Genomic DNA, 17,862 nt, shown 5'->3' on the forward strand with positions numbered 1-17,862 from the left:
TTCTGGAAATCAGATTCTCTATTTCCCCATGGTTTGTTATTGTTGTTGTTTGATGTTATTTGTTGGTGTAGTGTCTTTTCTGAACTAATGCTATAAAGTTTGTATTCTTCGTTGTAGGTGAGAACTAAAGTCATTGCTTGGTTAGATTAATGCCCAGCTAATCATTAAAGAGAGGTTTTCTTAAATGGCTGAATCCAAAAAAAGTCTTCTAAACTTTGCTGAGGATCTCTGTGTGCATGTTGGGGAACATTTTCAACAATCAGCTAAGAGTTGATAACTCTGCCTTAACCTTCACTTCCTGCTTGCACAGACCTCCATGGTCAGCCAGATGTGAGAGCTTAGGGCATTCTCAAGTCTTTCCTGAATGCACAGAGACCTAGGTATGTATGCACACAGTCCTAGGCATGCACAGCATTCTACATTCACAGGAATATGTTGAAGCTTTTCAAAGCTCCTATGAACATCTGAGGTCCTGGGTAGCACAAATGGTGTGCGGCTCAGTTACCAACATAAAGGTTGATGGTTCAAACCCACCCAGTGGCACTGTGAAAGAAAGACCTGGAGATCTACTTCCATAAATATTATAGCCACAAACACCCTATGGCACAGTTCTACTCTGCAGATACATGAGGTCACCATGAGTTGGCACTATCTCATTATCAGTGGGTTTGGTTTTGTTTGGTATGAATTTCTTAATTCCCAGCTTTTTCTTTTAAACTTGTGTTTACCCTATTGTATTCCTCAATTGTTACCACCTCAGACAGTCATGAAAGTAAATAATTACCTCTAAATGTTTTCAACAAATGTCCCCAAGGAGAAGGCTTTTTGTATTGTAACAGCATTGAACCAGGCAAACCAAGGCAGAATTTTTTTTTTTTTTTTTTCATGGAGACCCCATGTGTGTCAGAGTAGAACAATGCTCCACAGGACTTTCCTTTCCTTTTTTTTTTTTTTTTTAACTTTTTATTGTGATTTGGGTGAAAATTTACAGAGCAAATTGATTTTCTATTCAACAATTCACACACATTTTGATTTGTGACACTGATTGCAATCCCCACAATGTAACAGCATCTTCCCACTTCCTCCCTGTGGTTACTGTTTCTATTCATCCTTCTTTCTTATCCCTTCCGGTCTTCTGAACTTTATCCCTGGGTAAACGCTGCTCTTCGGATCTTGTATTATTTGCTGTTACAAGGAGTGCATACCTTCCTGGTGTTACTGTTCACTTTACAGGCCTATAGTCTGGCTGAAAGTTGAGCCATGGGGGCGAGTTAGGTTCCAGGCTTGAAGGGTGTCTAAAGGCTATAGTCTTGGGAGTTTCACCAGTCTCCGTCATACCATAAGCCTGGTCTTTTTTCATTACTGAGTTTTGCCCCACTTTTTTCTCCTACTCTATCCCGGACCTTCAACTGTGATTCCTTTCAGAAGATAAAGATGCTTTTGCAAGGGGGGTTGGTCTTCCAGGAAAGTTCCAGACAAGTCAGATAATGATAATTTGCTGCAAATGAGGCTTTGAGGGATTCTAACTTCATTGTGTCCTGTCTGGTGACTGCAAGCTGCTGATCTTCACTGTGATTGTGGGATGTTGATTTCAAGGCTACTCTGGAGCTGAAGAGAGTGGTATGGGAATGGGGCAAGTTAGAATGCCACAAAGCTTACACTTCTAGAATAAACGCTCTGAGATTGCTGCAAGCGTTTGGTTAACTGTCAGAGTTCTAAAAACATTGATTCTGACAATTGCCATTGTTCTCATTGCTTTTATGGAGGAAAAAACTTTTCAGAGATTCTTTCTCTATCTTCTTACTGACATCACCCCTCTTCATATAAATAGAATCATACAATATTTAGTCTTTAGAGTTTTGCTTCTTTTACTCAGCATAATGTTGTTGAGGTTCGTCTATGTTATGTTGTTGTTGTTGTTACATGCCGCTGAGTCGGACCTGACTCATAGCGACCTCTTCTTGGGTTTCCGAGTCAGTATCACTATGGAAGTAGATTGCCTAACTTTCCTTCTGAGGAGTGGCTGGTGGGTTTGAACTGCCAGCCTTCTGGTTAGCAGTCAAGTGCCTTAGGCAGTACACTACCAGAGTTGTTATAGATTGCCTAACTTTCCTTCCGAGGAGTGGCTGGTGGGTTTGAACTGCCAGCCTTCTGGTTAGCAGTCAAGTGCCTTAGGCAGTACACTACCAGAGTTGTTATAGTAAGTATCAATCTTTTCTTCCTTTTATTATTATTTATTTTATACCCATTCACCTTAATGTAAAATTGTAAAGTCAGAACATTTTAACTTTCTTAATTATTGTATGCATCTGAATATAGGAAAAATATAAAAGAGCCACATAAACACCAAAGAAAACCAGGCAAGAGAAAAACAGACTTTCTGGTAGTGTAGTGCCTAAGGCATTTGACTGCTAACCAGAAGGCTGGCGGTTCAAACCCACCAGCCACTCCTCGGAAGGAAGACTGGGCAATCTACTTCCGTAGTGATACTGCCTCGGAAACCCAAGGAAGGGCCACTATGAGTCAGATCTGACTTGACAGCAGTGAATTTTGGTTCAGTTTTTTGTTTTTATGGAAAGAACACAAATTAGAATAAAGAAAGATGTTTAATGTTTTGGTGATAGCTTAGAGTTTTTTAAAATGTTAGATGGGGGAGAAAATTTAGAGGAAAAGGGAAGAAGAGATTATAAAATGTGTAGAAGAATATGTGGTAAATACATTTTTTTAAAAGGAGATAACACAGTAAAGAAAGAAGAAGGGGTATCTGTCTCTGGTGGGAATCTGACTGCCAAATTTCTGCTGCAGGCCTTTCAGGGGACACAGATAGCACCTGGGCCTAAGCAGGAGAGTCATAAAGGCAGAACTATGCTGGGAACTTGCTGATGGTATAGAAAGGTACAGTAGTATGGCCAACAGCAAGCTCTATAAGGGGGTCACACCTTCAGTAATGGATTGTAACTCTTAATATGAACCAAGAAAGCCTGAAATACATCCCTCCAGGGGTGCAAAATGCCAAAGTTTAGGTCTTCTCTATCCTAGTTTCAAAATGGATTCAAGAGCTCTAGTGATGATTCCCACCAGCTCAGTATAAGTGCACAGGAAGAGAGCATGCTAAGTATAACAGCTTCAACCAGCATCTACTGAGAGCTACCAACAAGGGGACGAGACAGAGAGAAAACACCTTTACTCTTCAGATAAGAAACTCCAGCCCAGGATATGGAGCTTGAAACATCCTGGTACATGGACTAGAAAATGTGACACACTGGAAGTTTCCATGGCTCAGCTAATACTGAGGTCTTTGTTGAATGTAGTTACCCGCAGATCACAAGGCTCTGCTCTTAATTAATCATTCTTCCTGTTGAGGATTTGGAAAGACTTTGTTTTTGTTTACCTTGGGTCCCTAAAAAGTTCCTTGTCTATTAATTAACCTATTAATCTACATAATCCATTTAAAACACATAAGTCAGGTTTTGTTTCCACACAGAATTGATCCTTTTCTCAAGCAAGAGGCTATTCTATCACAATAAAAATTATCATAACTTTCACCACAATCTTTAAAATCAAGTTCATCTTGGTGTCTAAACATTTAGGTCATAGAAATCAGGATTAAGGATTAAAATCCTTTGCACATTGTGTTTTAGAAGCAAACTAGGAAGGCGCTCCAAAAATTATAAGGTTCACTCATTCTCTTTTACTGCCTAGCCAGCTCCTTTAAGAAGGCTTATGTGCTGTAATCTTAATAGTTAAGTTTTTAACAGTGGAACAGGACATGCAGAGATGTTAAAATATGTCTGTGGGTTCAAAGTTGTATTCAAAAAGTATTACTTTGAAGTACTGGGTAACTTTCATAATTCAAATGAGATACTATTTTTAAGGAACAGTTGTAACCAAGTAGGTATGATAAAACTTTTCTGATATGTCGTTGTTGTTAGTTCAAGTCAAGTCAGCTCCAAGTCATGGCAATCCAATGTACAGCACAATGAAATGTTGCTCCGTCCTGCACCACATTCATGGTCATATGCTGAAGTCCATTACCGCAGCCACTGTACACTGAGTGCTTTCCAACCTCAGTGCTCATTTTACAGCCCTCTTACCCAACAGTATTCTGTTGTGATCCATAGCATTTCTCATTGGCTAATTTCCAGAAGTAGAGCACCAGGTCTTTCTTCCCAATCTGTCTTAGTCTAAAAGCTCTGCTGAAACCTATCCATTCTGCTGGTATTTAAAATAATGGTGTCATTGCTGCCAGCATCACAGCAACACGAAACTCATTATGACAAACTGACAGATTGGGGATAGAGGATTTGATATGTTTTCCTTCATTTCACTACATTACTCATTACTTTTGATGTAAGGCATTCATGCTCATGGCTTTTCTATCCATCCACCTCAAGTGTTCGTTGGATGCTCCACAGGTCCCAGGTATTGACAGAGGCCTGAAGATAAAGGGAGCTATGTGGTAGCATCTACAATCTCACAGGCTTTTTAAAACAAAGACAATTAACTGAAATACAGATGAGACAGTGCTAAGGGCCATAAAGATAGTGCAAACAAAGCCTCAGAGGACCACACCGTCTATATAAAAATAATAAGTAAAAAGTCCTGATTGTTAGAAACAACTAATTATAGAACAAGAAGGACCATTAAGAACCATTTGATTGAAGCATTCCTTTACCTCTACCACCTGGACTCGCCCATAATACAGCCGGTCTGGCCGAGGATTGGTTGGCTCTTCATAGACCAGTGACATCTGCCGACCCTGTTTAAAGAGGAAATGAGTGCTTCAGCACCTGGACTGAGATGTTTTGACATGTATAACTGATCTAAGAACTTGAATTTCTATGAATTTGCATTACATGGAAACCTGACTCTAAAACATAGTTCAGAAATTAAGTGGTGAAAGGATTAGTGATATAGAAACAAAATAATAGTATCTAATACCATTTACAAATAGGAAACAAGGAAAATTCCCTTAATTGAAAGTGACTAAACTGGCCTGCATGTGTGGTAGGGAGGACCAACCATACTTTGCAGTGAATATATGAGGTGCTGTTTCCATTACTGCCTGTTGTTGTTATTTGCCATCAAGTCAGACCTGACTCATAGTGACCCCTCCTTGGGTTTCTGAGGCAGTATCACTATGGAAGTAGATTGCTCAACCTTCCTTCAGAGGAGTGGCTGATGGGTTTGAACCACCAGCCTCCTGGTTAGCAGTCAAGTGCCTTAGGCATGTTTTGGTATCAAGAAAGTGCTTTGATAGGTGGGATAGTGAAGAGGGGTGGGCAGAGCTGAAGGATGAAATACAAATTATAAAAATATGCAAATTAGGGAAATGCAGAGCCAGCAACACAAAAGAGGACTTAGCTCTGCATTTCTTACCCTTACTCATTCTCGGCCCCCTCCCCCTGCCACTTTCCCTCCCCATCTCCCCACCCCACCTCTTTCCATTACAGTTGCTCTTGAGAGATTCCTCACAGAGCAGAATGGGAAGGTTAGGGCCCACCAGCAGTGCCCCAACACACACACAGAGCCCCAGCTGTCCTGTTACTGCACAAAATCTGAAAGGATTCCATTCCTTAGGATCCATGTTTCAGAAAGTAAAGCATTATCTGGGGTCACAAATTATTTAAAACCTAAATCTAAGAAACATTCCCCATAGGCTCTCAATTACAAGGGTGAGGAACAAAGCAGCAAAGCAAATGTTTCATAAGCCTAAATTCTTTTCCATGTTTGAAGATAAAACTTAAGGAGAAATTTTAGTCATTACCTCTAAAAGAATTCCAACAGCTTATACAATAAACTCTTTGGCAATAAAAAAAAAAAAAAAAAAAACAGGTAAACCAATGATCTGAACTACATGATGCTCTGCAAAAAATACGACACTGAAACAGAGCACTGCCATGGCCATATTTTTATTCTGCAGCTATTTTTCCTTAGACCATCATTGTAATATCATTGGTGCTTTAGTTTTAAGATGTTCTGTAAAAGTTCTTTGAGGCTTTTGAAGAAACAATTCAACAGATGTGGGTACCAATAAAAACAAAACACAACACCACAGTATCTGAGCAAAGATACCCACCAGGAACGTGTAGCCCCTAGCTGTGTGTAAGACTCACTGGTTCCTAGTTTACAGTGAGAGACACAAGGGACCCCCTTCAGAAAGCTGTAATTGCATTGTGTAGTCACAGCACAAAAACCAGAAACAGAAGCAAGCCTGGGCTATGGCACCCCACTCTGTGTTCAAGGTGCTATGCCCCACCTTGTGGGGGTAAAAGAGGCACATTGCCTCTTCCCTCAAGGAATTTTCTAGAATACAGTTGTGGATTGTGTGCCTGGCACATAGTGTATGGATGTCACTTCTCTTCTCAAAAAGGCAGAGTAGGTCTCCATTGTCTTATCAGGTCAAATCTTCTATCATTGCATAAAATACTCTTTAATCTACTCAGACACACATGGAATCACATTGGTTGTGGTGATGCAACAGAAACTGGTTTCCCACCCTTCCGTCCAGGAGCTCTGGTAGTGTGGTGCCTAAGGGACTTGACTGCTAGCCAGAAAGCTGGTGGTTCAAACCCACCAGCCACTCCTCGAAAGAAAGGTTGGGCAATCTACTTCCGTAGTGATACTGCCTTCAAAACCCAAGGTGGGGTTGCTATGAGTCGGGGCCGACTCGACGGCACACAACAAGAACAACCCTTCCTTCCAACCTTGTTTTCAATGACTTAGCACCACTGATACCAGCCAAGTTGAACTGGTCATCCCATGAGCACAGCCTTCTGCCCCGCACTGTCCTTTGATCTCATCTCACCTTATTTCCTGCCCCGAGAGGGCATTTCTCCTCTCAGACCCATTCTTAAATGTCTGGCTCAAAACTAACTTGCTCCATGAAGCTGTCTGAGGGCCTATCAGACTGCCCAAGGCCCCCACCGTATCCCCGTGCCCATGGAGCCCTGTTTGTACTTCTCCTCAAACGTGTTTTATTCAGCAGACTGCAGTGATTTGCATAGTTCCTTTGTCTCCTTTGTTAGATGATATACTTTGTGAGGACAGAGCTCACCTTGTTAACCCTTAATAGAGTCCAGCAATGTGGCTTGAACATTGGAAGGACTCAAACATATCTGTTAAACTAAACTGAGAAACAGAAACATTAAAAAAAAAAAAAAAAGTTTACGCTGAGGCAGTAATTACGAGAAGCAAAAGCAAGAAACAGTTAAGTTCTTTGGGAGGGAAAAGAGAGTCCTGGAAGCAGGATCTTGAGGAGATGCTATGTGATCTAAGCTTCCTTTTCAGTTTCTACAAAATATTAGAAACAAGTTAATCTTTCTGTAGAACACTTATCCAAAGGTCCTAAATTGGCATCAGCACCAACAGCAACCCCCCTTCCTGCCACTGGGGCCGTGTTCTGATACCCACAGTGAGCTGCACATCCGGCGTCTTTCCCAGAAGAACCATGTCATTGGGCAAGCCGAAGGACTTGACTTGGTAAGTGAGGTAGCCACCATAGGAGGAAACCTAAAATTGAATTAAAATAGAAATACAAGCATCAGAAAAACTGTGTCAACATTAACCCATATGAAAAGTACTTACTTCGGCACATACAATCTGGGAAGATACATAATCCATCTATTAAAATGGTTGCTTCTAGTAAGCGGAATTAAGGATAGAACTTTAACTTCTTAATTTATACCATCTTGTATCATTTAAAATGTTTAGCATGAGCAAGATTGAGTTTTACAAGCAAGGGATATTTCTCTTAAAAAGAAAAATAATCTTCACACTGAAAGAAATAAGACTGTTCCTCTAGTGACTACTAAGCCAAAATGTTTATTTAAGCCATAGCTATTCTAAGAAATCTAGGCCATTGATTTCTTATTTAATATTGGTTAATATTTATCAGTCAAAAAATGAAACCAAAAATAAATTAAAAAAAAAAAATTCCCCTGAAAGCAGAAAATGAATGATTACTAAGTTATTATATCTAATATAACTACCATGTAATTTAGATATAATATTTTCCATATCTACTGGATCTGGCATCCATGTTGACTACTCCATTAGGGATCCAGACTTTCTCTCAATGCTGTGAAAGTGCCATTATGGTGGTGGAGATGAAGAAATCATCGTTTTCTGGTGGTAATTTCATCTCTGGTCCTGATACCTCCCACCCTTAAAGCAAAAACTAATCAAGAAGGAAGGAGTGAGTGAGGGGTGGAAGAAAGGGGATGAGATTCAGAAAAAAACATCGCCTCAGAGCGAAAGACAAAATACCTTGACTGCAAAACACAAATAACCTGCAGCATCAGAGAAGCACTTTTGGGCTCCCAGTTTGCAGAAGTTTTTCCCTCAAATCTATAACCTGAGAAAGCTTTACAAAGTTATGATCTCAGAGTCTGGAAGTACTGCAAATAACATCTTGAATCATCTTATTGATATTAAGTGTTGCCATTTTGATGGACTGCTGTGGTTTTTAAAATACATGATTTTAAAACCCCCTTGCTACTCTTGCCTTCAAGAGGTGCTGCTTAATTCCCCTCCCCTTGAGTGTGGGCTTTACTTGGTGACTCACTTCTAATGAACAGAATAAAGCATAAGAGCGAGTATGTTTTCTCTAAAATTAGATTATAAAAAGACACCATGTCATGAGGACACTCAGGCAGCCTATGGAGGGTCCCCATGAGGACGGACTGAGGGCTCCAGCCAAGAGCCAGCAAGGAAGAGAGGTTTTAAACAACCACGAGTGGGCTTAGAAAGGGAACTCCCAGTCCCAGCCAACTGCAGCCTCTCTCACATCTTGACTACAACCCCATGAAAGATCTGACTCACAACCACCCAGCTGAGCCACTCCTGGATTCCTGGTCCACTGAAACTATGCAAGATAATAATTTTTTGTTGTTTTAAGCTGCAAAGTTTTGGAGGTAACTATATAGAGGTGAAGAAGATATTAAGTGAGAGAGAAGTGCACTTATATATGAGAGAAACATTACCCACACTCTCATGTCAAAACCCACAGTCAGTCCTTCAGCCAGAAAATAGAATTAGATTGACAAGGCCTTAATATTTAATCACTCTAAATGTGAAACTACAGCAACACCTGAGCTGGTCGACCCCCATAGACTCTATCCCCATCAGCAGTTCTACTCCTTGTAAGGATGGTTGCACAACATTGCAATGTAATTAATGCTACTGAAATGTACATTTAAAAAGAGTTAAACAAATACATTTTATGTTTTATGTATTTTATCATAATAATATTTATTTAGGGAGCTCTGGTGGCATAGTGCCTAAGGCACTTGACTGCTAACCAGAAGGCTGGAGGTTCAAACCCACCAGCCACTCCTCAGAAGGAAGGCTGGGCAATCTACATCTGTAGTGATACTGCCTTGGAAACCCAAGGAGGGGTTGCTGTGAGTTGGATCTGACTCGATGGCAGTGCATAATATTTCTTTAAAAATTTAGCCTTGCTAAAAAAGAATGTCACCTGATGATATTCCTATGTAAGACTAACATTTCTGTCCTCATGAAACGAGTGTAGATGGCCAAGCTCTAGAATTATAAATTATAATGAAAGGAAAAGCAGTCAGTATACATGCTCCCAGGAGCATCTAACTCAATGCACATGATTCTGCTCATAAAAGCTCTATTAGGCCTTGTGTTCCTTTAATGATTATATGAGTCACTCTTCAGTTTTTGTTTTTCTGACAAGGCATTTTCTGCTTTAAAACAAAGAATTCTGAGCATTAACATTTAAAAAAGTAGGCCTATTCCACTTGCATGAGATAGTATTTAAATGGTTGTTTCCCTGGAGGAAAATTCTTTGTCATTAAGTGAAAATCAAAAAAAAGCATTATCTGTGATTGCTTTCATTTGCTGCTGGGCTAGTGCCTGTGGGAACATGAGGCTCTAACTCAGCTCTTCATGGCTGCAGGCAGGGTCTGTCTCTTCACTTTTAACCGGTAATTACTTGCTGTTGAATTGACTCTGACTCATGGTGACCCATGTGTGTCATTGTAGAACTGTGCTCCATGATTCTTCAACGGCTAATTTTTCAGTGTAGATGACTGGGTCTTTCTTCAGAGGCACCTCTGGATGAACTCAAATCTCCAACCCATTGAGATAAGCACGTTGACTGCGCCACCCAGGGACTTCATTCTGTTCACCTGATTTTCTGATTGCTTCTTTCCAAACACCTCATAAATGATAACCATGCAGTGATGGAGAAGGCCCACGGAGGGCTCAGGACAACAGGATGACATTACCTTATCGCCCAGGTATGAAGGGGGTGCGACCCAGGATACACTGAGAACTGTTGCGGGCAGCTCCTGAATGTCTGCAACCACACTGTTGCTGCCTGGGTTGAATGAGGTGGGGATGTCCACATGATCTGCCATCTCCAGGCGCCAGCCCATCATATCCACAAACTGCAACACGAGAGCAACAGATGGAAGCGTGTGGCTGGGGCCTACTGAGGCATCACGGAATGAGGCATGCAGCAGCCACTTGGCTTACAAAGGCTTCTTGTGTGTCTCCTCTTGGGCCTCCCCTCAGACCCTCGTGATAGAGCCCCCACCCAACTACTGCACCCATCTGACGGGTTCTACTGGGAGTCCTTGAGGGCACTGAATGCAGGCTTGTGTGATTTTTCTTGGTGTTCAATAAATAATGATAAACACACACATGTATGAATAATAACTAGGATTATGTCAACATCATATGGTGTGCTCCTTATACAGAAAATGTGACAAGGAGTACAATGGCCTACTGTCACTAATTTTTCTCTAAATGAACATCATTTCCCTGATCACAAAGGAAACCAGAAGTTATATATGAGGAAAGACAAAATAGAAATTGGCAAGGCTTATGTTCAGAATAGTGCTTTCCGACTGCACTTAGGGGCTGGAGGATAGACTTCAGAGTGGATTTACAAATTTTTTTCCCAATTACCAGTCTGTACTCTTTTTAAAGGGCAGACAATAAAATATATATAATAATCTCTCTATGAAATCTTCTTGGAGAGAAGACATTACTCATACAAAGAGAGCCAGCATGAGCCTCTTGGATTATTAAAACTGCTGATTCATGACATAATGAAGACCACAAATGTTTTTGTTTCATGGAGTTAATTAAAAAGTAGCCAAAGAAAAGATGTGGCAAAATAAGTAAGAAGAAAAGTAAAAATGGAAGAAGAAGAAAAGAGAAATGGGGGGGGGGGGAAGGCAACAATCTCCATTTGTCATTAGATGCTGTCAAGTCAGTTCTGACTCATAGTGACCTTCACAGTATGAAACATTGCCCAGTCCTGCACCATCCTCACAAATGTTGCTGTTTAAAGCCCATTGTTCAATCCTCTGTGTCACTGTGAGTTGGAATTGACTTGGCAGCAGTGAATTTCCATTCATTTACCAAATATATACTGATCACCTACTCTGTCAGGAGCTTACATGCTAGTGGTGGAAGAAAACAGATAAAAAGCAAATTTCAAAATTAGTTTATAGTACATCAAGGAGTGATAAACGCTGTGGAGGAAACAAAGCAGAATGAAGGTGTAGAAAGTGACCAGGGTGGGCTACTTCGCAGGGAGGGAGGAGGGAAGGTCCTTCCGAGCAGGAGATATTTGGGAAAAAGCCTGGGGATATTTGTGGAAGGAATGCTGCTGGCAGAGGGAACGAGGACAATGCTTCCCACTGTAAAATATTAATATACAGAAAGTCCCACAACACTTCATGTTTCCTATCAATTCACTTCTTTCCTCAATCTGAAGTATTCAATAAGGGCAAAAAAGATTTTGATTCCCTGCATACCTTAGTTCTTCGCTTGTGAGTACTGGTACAATCATTATTTATTCCAAAGCAAAAGCAGCTGGTACAACCTTTGGGATTGGCTGGGTCCAAATAGAATGAACCTTTTCTACAGATATTGCATTCTATACCTTCCACATTTTCCTGTTGATGCAGAAAATGAAACAAGAGATCATTCCTTCTGAAGGCTCCCTGACTGTAATTAGCTTCCTGTACAAATTCAATACCAGTGCAGGATGTCAGAACACAGATGTTAACGAAACATTGAAGGGTATCTAATTGTTAAGAATTTATACTGCATGATTGTTAAACTTTTATACCACACACAGAGGGAAGAGAGAATTCCCTAAATTTCTTAAGATGTCCCTTGGTATCCTGAAGGCATCTTGAAGCAATACAAGGATTCACAATAAGGACAAAACAATGTATCCCACTTACTACCACCTCAAAACATCTGCTAGTAAGGGATGCTCTCCTATCACCTGGCAGAATCCTGGAGTGGAGATTATTAACCGGGCCTCTGGTAGCATAGTGGCTAAAGCACTTGACTGCTAACCAGAAGGCTGGTGGTTCAAACCCACCAGCCACTCCTTGGAAGGAAGGTTGGGCAATCCTACTTCCGTAGTGATACTGCCTCAGAAACCCAAGGAGGGGTCGCTATGAGTCGGGGCCGACTCGACGGCACATAACAACAACAACAACATACTCCAGAAACAGGTTTCAGGGGAACCTATAAGCCTCTACAAATTGTAGACAAAAGTCTATTCCTCTTATCAGATTCTCAAAAGGGTCTGTGGCCTCTAAAGGATAAGAGAGGGCTTCCCTCCTAATCATTTCTATTAAATGAGATAATGACTATCACACACTCTACACTTTATGAAAATCTCTTATGGGGAAGGTGGTCCCACTGCCCACATATTTGTATAGGTTGACTCAGCACAAATAGCTTTCTCACTGGTGGTAGCTGATGCCCCTGGCCTTGGCGTCCCTGGCCTCAACATGGTCCATCTTACCTTGCAGAGGCAAGCTCCAGTCCTTGGGTCACAGACTCCTGCCTCTGTCCCCTCTTGGTTGCAATTGCAGGGAACACACTCAGGGAAGTGATAAAACCCAGAAGCACACCGGTCACACTGTCGCCCTGTGATCCTGGACTTGCATCTTCACCCAAACAAAAGGAAGCGACAGTTATCATCTTTCTAAACCAAACTCTAAAGTGGCCCCCTCCACTGAGGCAGAGGAATTGCTGCACAAAGCCAGTTAAATAGACACAGAGACTGCCCATGGGTGCTTAGTGTCCAAGGTGACTAGAGACAAGCACAGAAAAAGCTCTAACATCCAGATAACCATCACCAATGTGCACTCACCTGTGCCAGGTGTGGGCTACGTGTTGGGGTACAGTGATGGCACACCCTAGCCTGAGAAGCTCCCTCAGACAGGGGCATGAGGTGGGAATGTTACCACTTCACAAAAGGGCATAATCAGAGTTTGAGGGGCAGCATCTCACCCCACCCAGGAAAGTCACAGGTTCTCAGATTAGGTGATGCCTCAACTGAGCCTTAAAGAACAAGTATGGGCAAGTGGGGCTAGGGCGGGGGGAGGGAACATGACAGGTGTTCCACAAAGAACAAGTAGAAGGGAGAAGCCACAGGTGCACACAGGGAACACAAGTGTGGTGCCATGAGGCAGACTAAGAGCAGTGAATGCTGACTGATGGGCCCGAAGAGGCAGGTGGCTGCCAAACCGTGTGGACAGAGGGTGTTGACACTGTCTTGTGAGCAGTAAGCAAGCTGTTAGGAGCTGCCACAGAAGACAGACCGACCAGAGTCCTAACCCGGCCCTGACATATGTTAGCTATGCTATCTTGGCAAGTTATCCTCAAAACTTTAGTTTTCTCATCTGTGAGAGAGGGAAACTGAGAGCCTCCCCTCCTGGGGTTGTGGTGAAGACGATGAGGCGATGCTTACAAAGCATTCAGCACCATGCATGACTTGTAAGTGGCCAGGTGCTCAAAAGATGTTATCATTATGGAAAGTTTTTAGAGGGGGAAACAAGGCACTGTGCATTCACCTGTGCCAGGTGTGGGTTAGGTGCTGGGGTACAGTGATGGACACACCTCAGCCTGAGAAGTTTCCACAGACAGGGGCATGAGGTGGGAATGTGACCACTCTACAAAAGGGTATAATCAGCGTTTGAGGGGTAGCAATTCACCCCACCCAGGAAAGTCATAGAGGTTCTCAAATTAGGTGATGTAGCTGGATTTGTGGGAAGAATTGATACAAGGAGACAAGTCCAGAGGCAGGTCTTTGAGTCAGGAGAGAGATAAGCGGGCTGAACTAGGGCAAAGGTAGTCAGATGGAGAGGAGAAATAGGCTCCAAAACTAATTCAGGAACTGTGACTTTCTGGAGGAGGAGACAAGAAGGAGAAAGCAAGGAAGGAAGACTTCCTGTCTTCCAGCTTGAGTGACCACGTGGATAGGGGGGCCTATGTGAGGCCAAGAATAACAGAGGAGAGCAGGGGTGGGGCAAGAGACAACAGGGGCAGGCCCTGGTTGGGAAGTCCCACTGGCAAGTGCCTGAGGCTCAGAGGAAAGTTCTGGGGAAGCCATGAGTGCTCACCTCATTGGTGCAACTGAAACACAAAAGTGGCTGAGCTGAGCAGGAAGAGCAGTGGCTGCAAGCGGAGCCCTGAGAAGCCCAATGTGCAAGCGGCAGGTGGGGAGGAGGAGGAGCTGCTGTGAGTCTTCAGTCCCTGAGTTCCACAGCTGGAGTCTAGAGGGAACTCTACATGGATCCTTTCTCGTGGACCCAAAAAATGGATCAGGAAATGTTTCTTATTGGCATATGGGGAGTACAATCTGATATGAAATATGTTATCATTAAATTGGCTCCAAATTTAAGATACCACCTATCTCTTAATATCTTTCAAAATATGTTACCCTAGTGACCATCCTAAATATATATATATATATATATATATATATATATATAAAACTTTATATTGAAGCATGTTTTCCTTTGGGAAATATTTACTTATAACTTGATAAAGGATTTTTGTATGTGATTAAAAAGCACAAACTTCAGAACTAGATGGCCCGGGTTCAAATGCGGTTTCACCAATGTGGGATTCTGGGCAAATTAATATCTTTGTAATTTAGTTTCCTCATCTGTGAAAATGGGGATAATAATACTTACTTCACAGAATTGTTATAAGGAATAAATAGTATATGGGAAACCTTAGAACTGTGCTTGCACACATGTAAGTATGACTGTTCTTGGTTTTGTTAGTCCTTGGCTAAGAGGAGCACAAAGGCATCCGTTTCCTTCACTCACCATGTCTAAAAAGACTTGATCAGCTTCACCTGCAGACATCATTTTACTAAGGAAGAGAAAGCAGCCTCTAACCCACACCTCAAGTGAAGCAGGTTTAAAGTATAAATGTTCTGCTTGAGGTAAACACTCGAGTGCAGTGACTGTCAACTTAGGAAGGGAGTCACAACCCTTCTGGGTACTGAAGTAAAGGATGGGTCATCTTCTTAGAAAAGTGCATTCAAGTCACACACACTCTCATTCACACACACTCACATTCATATACACATTCTCTCACTCTCATTCACACACACTCACACTCATATACATATTCACAGATAGTTTCACAGACTCACTCACACACTCTCATGCATACCCATACACACACTGTCACAGTCACAAACCCCTTCACATACTCACTGTCCTACACAAGCACACTCACACACACATACTCACACCCTCTCACAGATACACACTCATTCATTCATACGTTCTTACACACCCACATTCATACTCACATGGTCACAAAACTTTGTACTCACTGTCAGATGGTTCCTGGATCCAGGATAACAACCCTTGCCCTCTTCTAGTAGATATCAGACTAAATGCAATCTGAAGCTTAAACAAAAATACAAGGATTTGTTCCCAGATCCTTTCTGTTATTTCTGAAGAGAGCAGATAATGTGGAACATAAAAATTCTAGTGTTTTAGAGATGGGAAAGAAGAGGATACCAAAACCAAAAAACCAAACTCATTGCTGTGGAGTGGGAGCTGACTCATAGCAACCCCTCCTTGGGTTTCGGAGACAGTATCACTACAGAAGTAGATTGCCCAACCTTCCTTCCAAGGAGTAGCTGGTGGGTTTGAACCGCCAGCCTTCTGGTTAGCAGTCAAATGCCTTAGGCACTATGCCACCAGAGCTCCCTAGAAGAGGGTACAGGCAACCACAATAAAAAGCAATGGAAGGAGGAACTCAGGACAGAAGAGAAAGACGGGAGAGACTGCCTCCGAAGAGCGCCTCACTGAGGGAGAGGCCTGGGTCCAGACCTTGAAGGCAAGGACAGACGGACAAGAACATACGTTTCATACTTTTACTTCATTGGAAAATAAAGGAATCTGAGTATTTTGCAGACACGGCAACTGTGGAAGCTGTTTGTTGCGACAAGGAGGAATGGAAGCAAAATCATGACGTGTCTGCCTATTCGTTTCAGAAAGCATGTGTGAGATGATGTGGAAGGCAGGGGAGGGTGCAGAGAGTGAGAACAAGTCAGTGATACAGGATAAAGCTATGAGCCTCAGCAGGTAAGGGGCAACCCAGAGCTTAAGAGTAGATGAGAATAAGCAAGACACTGAGCAGACAAAGACAGTGGCCAGAAAACTAAGCCCTGAGAAGCACAGTTGGGGCTGATAGGCAAGGGTTAACCAAACCACGAAGACTACAATCTGAGTAACTGAGTAATACAATGTTTAGACCACTGAGCATATGCATCCTGTACAAAAGGCATTTTTAGTGGTACCATGACAACAGGGAATTAAAATGAAACTCCTTTTTCAAAGTCTGGCTGAACATCTTTTAAAATTACCTAGCTGAAGTCAACCTGACCTTAGCACATTTTTCCGTAAAGATTCTGCTCCCCAAGGGCCTATCCTTACTAAAGGCCAAAGATGCCAACAGATGCTGCCTGAGGATGCAGGTTAGAGGAAGTCATCTCCAAAGAGATGGGCATGGGGCTAAATGTGATATAATAATGTGCAGATGAGAATCTGAATGGGGGGGGGCATGCTCATTATGTATGGCTCATAGAAATCCAGGCCCAGGTGTGCTAGGGTGAACTCGGTCTTTCAGTCATTAAATACTGGGGGTCCCTTAGTATTACACTCACAGCAAACTCCAATTTCAACCCAGAACTCAAAGTCTACCTATCCATTAACTTATTCATTCAACAATTACAGATTGCTCCTGAATACACATCGTTTTGTGTAGAACAGAGGTCCCTGGGTGATACAAATGATTGCTAACCCAAAGATTAACAGTTCAAACTCCCCCAGTGGCCCATGGGTGAAAGCCTTGGCAATTTACTGCAGTGAAAGATTACAGCCAAAAAAAACCCTATGGAGCAGTTCTTCTTTGTAACACGTGGGGTCTCCATGAGTCACAACCTAACTCAACAGCAACAGGTTTGTTTTTGCAGAGTCAGTCAGTCTTGACATCAGCATATTTTCATTGAGGATCCAGGACATGGAGATGTAGAAAGTTAACTAACCATGTAAGTAAGAGATGAGATGGTAGAGCATTAAAAAAGCTTTATGCAATCAAATAATAAGCATAACTCTGCTATTTGTAGAAGAAGGCTTTGTGCCTTCTTTGAGTTTGGACTTTTCACACATAATTCTTGAAGGATAAGTAACATTTTGGGGTAGAAAAAGGGGGAATTTTATAATCGGAGAACTGAATGTTGGGAAAAAGTGTCTAGAGAAGTGAGAAAACCAAGCCAGAGCAGAAAGCTGAAGAAAACATTTAAGTTAGGACAAGTGGGGGCCAGATTACCGACAAAAAGTTAGCCTTTACTCCGTTAGATAATGGGGAGTTGGGAAAGGTTTCTGAGTGAAGAAACAAAGTAATAGAATGGGTGCTGTCAGAGACCTGGGCCCCCATAGCACCTTGCATGCTATTTGGTGCTCACCATCTATACTGTCATTATTGACTACTACAGGCTCCCCCATTAGACTGTGACATCTTATCAAGAGGCATCTGTGCCTT

At 42.1% G+C, this 17,862-nt stretch overlaps 1 protein-coding gene across 1 annotated transcript in view; it reads right to left on the reverse strand.

Moving 5' to 3' along the window:
• The window catches only part of LAMA3 (laminin subunit alpha 3), a 434,613-nt gene that overhangs the window by 128,308 nt on the left and 288,443 nt on the right, over positions 1–17,862 (reverse strand). The window contains exons 33-37 of the mRNA XM_042780249.1: positions 12,809–12,953; positions 11,799–11,939; positions 10,257–10,418; positions 7,414–7,512; positions 4,676–4,759 (exon numbers count right to left, since the gene is read on the reverse strand). Coding sequence (XP_042636183.1) covers positions 4,676–4,759; positions 7,414–7,512; positions 10,257–10,418; positions 11,799–11,939; positions 12,809–12,953 — 631 coding nt within the window. The remainder of the gene's footprint in view (positions 1–4,675; positions 4,760–7,413; positions 7,513–10,256; positions 10,419–11,798; positions 11,940–12,808; positions 12,954–17,862) is intronic.

Source organism: Orycteropus afer, unplaced genomic scaffold (genome assembly GCF_000298275.1).
Source record: "Orycteropus afer afer isolate SDZICR_OR568_19922 unplaced genomic scaffold, OryAfe1.0 scaffold00030, whole genome shotgun sequence".
NCBI classification, from domain to species: Eukaryota; Metazoa; Chordata; class Mammalia; order Tubulidentata; family Orycteropodidae; genus Orycteropus; species Orycteropus afer.